The sequence below is a fragment of the Lathyrus oleraceus genome, chromosome 1, assembly GCF_024323335.1.
Source record: "Lathyrus oleraceus cultivar Zhongwan6 chromosome 1, CAAS_Psat_ZW6_1.0, whole genome shotgun sequence".
Taxonomy (NCBI): Eukaryota; Viridiplantae; Streptophyta; class Magnoliopsida; order Fabales; family Fabaceae; genus Lathyrus; species Lathyrus oleraceus.
The window spans coordinates 52,965,432-52,972,837 of NC_066579.1; the positions used below are offsets into that span (position 1 = coordinate 52,965,432).

General features: G+C 33.1%; 1 protein-coding gene across 1 annotated transcript; it reads left to right on the forward strand.

The window, feature by feature from the left end:
* The first annotated feature begins 360 nt into the window (after positions 1-360).
* On the forward strand, positions 361-6,571 carry LOC127103540 (uncharacterized). The gene is made up of 11 exons (XM_051040812.1): positions 361-734; positions 2,391-2,459; positions 3,124-3,216; positions 3,298-3,410; positions 3,490-3,685; positions 3,799-3,974; positions 4,089-4,218; positions 4,346-4,506; positions 4,600-4,682; positions 4,789-4,891; positions 6,110-6,571. Exons 1-11 carry the CDS (start codon positions 432-434, stop codon positions 6,276-6,278), a joined length of 1,596 nt encoding a protein of 531 aa, XP_050896769.1. The 5' UTR covers positions 361-431; the 3' UTR covers positions 6,279-6,571.
* Positions 6,572-7,406: the final 835 nt, after the last annotated feature.

Here is a 7,406-nt window from a genome sequence, read left to right on the forward strand (position 1 = left end):
CACTTAAAATTGATTACAAAGTAGTTTGCATGTCCTTCCAATCTCAATCTATTATTCTTTAGCACTTAAAGAAACAATTGACTTATCAATAGTTAGTTGTTATATTGGTGATTGACGTTGAACTTGATATAAAAAATTAGTGCATAAATTCATCCACCTTAGTTGAAGGGTGCCATTCCCTTTAGATTTATTAATATACATCCAGAGCAATGGCCTTTGTATAAAATAAAATAAAATAAATTATTTGATTGTTACATATTATTTTTTTAAATGATTTTTTTTTTATAAATCAAAAAACATTAATCTCTAAATTATTAAATGTAAACAAAATGCTCAACTTACTAAACCCCTCTTATTTCCCAATTAACCATCCATTATCACCAATTTCAATATCTTTAGTTCTAGCACTTTGAACAAAAACATTTACTATCATGTATCAAATTCCTTTCTCTGCATTTCAAAACCAAAACCCATTATCAATGCAATTCATCACCCACTCACCACCATCTTCTTCCCCTTTCACCATTGCCACTTCTATGGGATTCACTGCCACCCCTTCAAATCTCACCTTCAAAAAGACTACTTGTTTCCCTTTCTCCTCCACCAGAAACCGCTCCCGTTTTGCCTTAGTTGTCAGAGCCAAAGCTGAAAACGATTACTACTCGACTTTAAATGTTAGCAACAACGCTTCTTTGCAAGAAATCAAGAGCTCTTATCGGAAACTTGCTCGCAAGGTTTGATTTTTATTATACTTTAAAAAATGGGCTTTGCAATTTGTTCTATGCTTTGATTTGTTTAAGTGATAATTTTGATGGGTGTGTTTGTTTTTTGGGAAATGGAGTAAAAAAGGTGGGAAATTGGAATCTGGGTTGTTGAATTTTGGATAAATTTATGCTGGAATTGTTTTAGTTTGTTGGTGTCAAGAAACAAGACAACAGTAACACATGGACACAGATGATAATTTGAAAAATTAAAAAATTAAACGTAATCACAGGTGTGAACTCCGACACTGGCACGGATACATCTTTATTTAGAGGTGTTGGTGTTTCATATGGTGGCATTGCTTTGTAAAATTGAGGAGTCCCATTGGCTGTAAGCACAATGGTTTTGCAAGCCAAATTGGCTGCAATTATCCGTAATATCAAGGATCTCTTAGCGGTTGAAACCGATACCTCTACTGCTCTTTGAAACTCTAGACTGTACTTGGTTGAGTAGAAAACAAGAATGAAAATAACTTTCTAGTATAAAGTAATAGGCATAGTTGTGGTTAAAAATTTATTTAGTTTCCACTACCGATTTTAAAACCTAACTAACAGTTGGAATTCGAGTATGAGTAATTAATATCTCATCGGCTATGTTTGAGGTTAATGAATACAGTGTGATGATCCTCCAATATTTTAGGCTCCCGTTGCGACCCAACACAAATCAGGTAGGACTTTCAATGAAAGCACGAAGATGAAGCAATATCATTTTTGTAGAATGTGGCTTTATGGTTGTCGTTTTTATAAATGTTGGTTGCTTGGATCTTTCTGTAGCCAAAATGTGTTTCCTCAAGAAAATAAGATTGGTGCTGTAAATATGAAAATGTTATTTAGATAAGTGGTCTCTCAAGAAGACAATATAAGGTTAAGAATGATATAGTTAGAGAATAGTACGGGAGGGTATCTTCTGATGGTAGAATTTCTTCCATGATAGTTTCAGTATGTGATTGAAACCCATACAAGTATCGTTTAGGTAGATCATATGGAGGATTCTACTTTAGCTGTCAAACCATTAAGGAAGGTTTTGAATGGTTTATCTTTAAATATGATTTGATCTATATAGGCAATGGTTCTAAATTGCGGTTGTGCCCACGGTTACGCTGTGATGAATGCTATTGTGGCCAAATGTGGCTGCAGCTGTGGTCGCGATGTTGTTGCATAGATCTCTAAAACCTTTATATTGTGGACACTGATTTAGAACTACGACAACCCAACTTAAATTTTGTTACACAGAGACACATAGGATTGATTATATTGCATTTCTTCATATACTATAATAAATGTTTTGAACATTTAGTTATCATGAAGTTGTCGTTCGACTATTCGAGTATGCAAAGATGTCACGAGTTTACATAGATTCTCGAGTTTGACAACCATGCTCATTGGAAATTGAGATTGTTAATTGAAATTAGCAATTCAGAGGCTGTAAAGAATTATGTCTATAAGCCATTTGGCCCATTTATAGTTTACGGTAATATACAACTTAAGGTTGTGTTTGTTTTATGTTTTGGGAGTGTTGGTTCATTACACAACATTTTAGGTCTAACACCATTTATGTACTTTTATCCAACAAATACAAGCTTTTGGAAATAGTTGGTTCATAAGAATGTTTATATTTTTTGGGATCAGTACCATCCAGATATGAACAAAAGCCCTGGAGCAGAAGAGAAGTTCAAGGAGATTGGTGCTGCTTACGAGGTAATTCTTCTACCACTACAATGATATTGTCTATTATAATTTATCAACTATCTATGAAACTTGGATAATCCGAAGTTGCAGACGTATCCGTATCGGATACCGACACTTCATTTGTGGTTACGTATCCTAGAAGTATCGGAATTATTATTGGCTTTTTAACAAATATTTTACCGGACTCATATCAGTTACTTCAAGGATTCTTGCAGATACGTAGCTAGAATAATACAAATCTAGGATACATGTGAGAAATTAGTGGAGATGTACACCGATGATAATAATGAGAGAGAAGAGACTGTATCAGTTAACAATAGACAAGACATGTTTTAAGTTCTTTTAATGATGTTTGTGTCAATATTCTAAGTTTCTAACATAGGGATTCAAATATATATAATTTAGACAGAAAATCTTTAGTGTGTTTTATTTTTACCGGCTGCTACCCTATACTTCATATCATCCATAATTCTTTCCATTTTCTTTTCTACTATTTCATCTGCTTATGGTCTTAGCACTGGCATTATAATAAGCTAATGATTCCTCCATCTAGCATACAAGGCTGAATTAATGAAATTTATAGATACTTGTCTTATTTTGTGGATTATAACTTTTATGTACCATATTTGTATCTGTCTCTTTTTGTTCACTTGGTAACAAAGTATGCAAATAGGTTCTATCAGATGATGAGAAAAGATCTCTATATGATCGCTTTGGTGAGTCAGGTCTAGAAGGAGAAAATGGAGGACGCGCCAGTGCCTCAGGGGTAGGTCTATAGTCAAGTATTTTTCTTTCTGCAATGTCAAAATAAACTTAAGACTCTTTAATTTGTGTTTGAGTTGATCAGGTTGATCCTTCTGATTTATTCGACGCATTCTTTGGTCGTTCGGAGGGACTATTTAGTGATGAAAGAGGCTTTGGGTTTAATATGAGAAACAGAAACCGTGGCCATGATATTCGGTAAATTTCGTTTCTTGTTACAGAGAAAGGCAGTTGTCATTTGTCATCATTGTAACTTAATTTTATTCTACAATTGCAGGTATGACCTACGTTTGAGCTTTGAAGAATCTATTTTTGGAGGAAAGAGAGAGATAGAAGTTTCTTGTTATGAGGCATGTAATAGTTGTGATGGTACAGGAGCTAAATCAAAGAGTTATATTAAAAAATGCATACATTGCGGTGGCAAAGGAGGAGAGAAGAAAACCGAGAGAACGCCGTTTGGAATGATGTCTCATGTAATTTGAATTAAATAGATTTAATAAGCGAATGACTATATTTTTCGAATTGTATTTAAATTACCAGTAGCATTATAACAAGAGTATATTCAACGATAACATGCGACATTCAGGTGTCTACATGCTCTAAGTGCGGTGGTCTCGGCATGATAGTCACGGAAAACTGTCGAAAGTGTGATGGCAATGGTTGTGTGCAAGCTAAACGAAAAGTGGAAGTGGTCATTCCTCCCGGCGTCAATGATGGAGACACAATGCAAATTCAAGGAGAAGGGAATTTTGATAAGGAAAGGTTAGCAGCATGGAACTATTGATTTGCAACCAGAAGCAGAAAAATGGTCAGAATCATAATTATCAACTCATCTAAGCGCGTAGCACTGACTATTAGTTTGATGCGTTTTTTCAGGGATTATACTGGGGATCTTTTTGTTGTCCTCCATGTGAATGAAAAGCGAGGAATTTGGAAAGAGGGTCTCCATTTATACTCAAAGATTAACATTGACTTCACAGAGGCAATACTAGGGTCTGTTAAAAAGGTGGTATTATTTAACCCGAAAAACGGCAACGATTAATAATGCAAAATGGAGAAGCTTGTTGATTTAGATAAGTTATGTTCTTTTAGAACTTTGAGTGTTGTTTTGATTTTAAACTTGTTTATTCCAGGTAGAAACGGTTGAAGGTTTAAGGAATCTCAAAATTCCTTCCGGGATTCAACATGGACATTCAGTGAAACTATCACGTTTGGGAGTTCCAGACAGGAATAAACCATCTATTCGGGGCGATCATTACTTCGTTGTAATTGTTCTTATTCCAAAAGATATCAGGTCTGTATTTTTTTCTTACCATCTTTACTGCTTTCTAATATCTCTTATAAAACTGAAGTGGTTTCATTCATTCTTTTCAAATCCGTGTTCTAGTGACACAGAACGCGCACTTCTTGAGAAATTAGCTTCGTTGAGAGCATCTAGAAAAGGCAGTTCGTTTTCTTCTGATGACAGTGGTAATAGTTCATTTTACTTGGTGTTTAAAGTTATCCTGAACATACGTGAAAGAATAAATATTATCCTAGATTTTTCACAAATGTGTTTTTTCATGAAAATCTAAAGGAATATTCAATGATTTCAAGAAGAAGGATACAAAAAGTGATGTCTCAAACAAGGGATCCGAAACTGCAAATTCTCTTTGGGGATCAGTCAAGAACTTCTTAAGGTAGGTATCAATAGAGCATTGTATGTGCTAATTCTGGTTGAATATTGTTAAGAAATGTAGTTGGTTTAACTCAACCGTACAAAATTAGTTTGTAGGGTGAGGATTATTCCCACTTATAAGGATATGTTCAAACTATATGTTGTCCGATATGGTCTTAACACACTCCCTTGCGTACACGAATGGACTTCTGAAACGTGGAAATAAATAGTGGATGGTTTGATAGTGGAAATCTGATAGCAGCTGTTCCATCGAATCTTAAATCAAACTCTTGATACCATGTTAAGAAATGTGGTCGAACCTAACTCATACCTACAAAACCGGTTTGTATGGTTGAGTTAGACCCAACCACATTTTTTAATATAGTATCAGAGCTTGATTCTAATCTTGGGACCTGTGGATTATGGGTCCACCACGTTTCCGTTGCGCCATATATTTCTGATGTGGGATTCTTAACTATTGGAAAAAACCCAAGTTTCACATTGGTTAAAGATAAAGTCCACAAAAAGTTTATATAGAGGGACATCCATCACCTTACAAGTCGGTTTTGTAAGGATAAGTTAGGTCAAAACTCTAACTCTATCATAGTATTAAAGCCTATCGATTCGGGTCACCCAACGTTTATATGCTCACCAAGCCCAAAGCTTAATAGTGTTGGGGTGAGGGGGTGTATTGGAAAAAAACCCAAATTCTACATTGGTTAAAGATAGATTCCACAAAGAATTATATAAGAGTGATATCCCTCGTCTTACAAGTCGGTTTTAGACGGTTTTATAAGGAAGAGTTAAGCCAAAATTTTAATTTTATTATTAACAAATACAAACAATCATATCATTAACAAATAGAAACAATCATGAGTGTTTAAAATTGGCCTATGTAGTTTGTTTTGAAGAAATTAAGATTGCTACACATGCACCATCGATCATAATTATAGATGAAATGAAGATTCATGAAGCTTTTCAAAAAACTAATGCTTGTTTGGTTTAAAAATTGTTTTCTATTTTTATTTCTTGTTTTCTCTCTTAATTATCAAAGTATCTCATGTTTTTAGTGCATATTTGGATCAACAGTTGAAGAAACCACTTGTGTCACCGTGATTTTGACAAAATTTACACTTTAGAGCTTTTAACAAAATTATTGTGACACTGATTTCAACAAACTCATTGTTGTTTCCCATTTGCAATCTTTCTTATGAATAATCAATACCTACTTCATTTACAGGAAAGAAAAATCGGAAGAAAGATTTGCATCAATTAGCCAAGATACATCAACAATGTTGTGGAGATTTGAGCGCCAAAACTATTTAGTTCCACACTCCATTTTTGCTGTTCTATTCATAACATGGATTTTTAACTCTATAGCAAAGTCTAAGAACTTGAAAAGAACCTAATCTTTCATTTATAGAATAGAACACAACAGAAAAACATATAGGATCTGTTTGGTAAAAAAAAAATTAGAAAATGTAAAGGTTTTGGTTTTCACACCTTCATGGTTCTTGGTAGAGAGGTCTAGAGGATGTGTATTCAAGAAACCAAAATTGAGAGAACCATCCATCCTATTACATTTTCAAACAAGGGTTGGTGATTTTCCTCCAAAAATCTCACCTAAGATGAGTGATTTGAATTCACCTTTGTATAATGCTCCAAGTTTGAAACTATGTATCATATATGTTGTTTTGTGTTACATAGCTATCATATGTTATATGTGATCTGAATTGGGTTTGTTAGATGAAGATGCAATATGATGAAAATAATACAACTATACTAATTTCTCCCAAGATAGAATTAAGAGAGAAATGTTGACAATATCTTGAAATAAATTGATAACCCTAAAGTAAGTAGAGTAATAATTATTATTATAATTTAATTTTAATAGAATGTTGGTGTAAAAATTGGACTATGATTCACTACAGTTAAAGGTCTGCAATCACGCATTCAAGTTTTGATAACCGTTTGATTCAAATTGGATGGTTATGATTTAAAAGTAATAGTTTTAAAACTATAAAATATAACTAAAAATGTTTTTTTAACCGTTAAATCAAGATTCAACTACTAATAACATTTTGATATAATGTTTTGATTGTGGAAGCGACTTTTTGTGACTGCAATAGATTCATTTTCGTAAAAATTGGGTTAATTTTAAATTATTTTTTCCGACCATTTTGGCATGTCATGTTGTCACCTCAATGCATATGTTTTTTTTTATAAATTTAATAATCAATTTAGTCCTTAATAATATTTTTAATATACATTTTAGTTCATATATCTATTTTCCCAAACGTATTTTATAATATAAAAATATTTTTTTATTTCTAACACAAAAAAAAAGAAATTAAGTAGTCTAGTCACTTTGTGTTTGTAGGATTGTTTTACACGTTTCGGGTATTTAGACATAACATGAGGTTTTTTCTTACATAGTGATAAGAAGCTTTGTGTGTTTTCTTTTGAGAAAATTGGATATCCCTCCTCAATCCTAAGTGTTGGAAAATACATCAATATTTATTTTTCTATTTTATTAT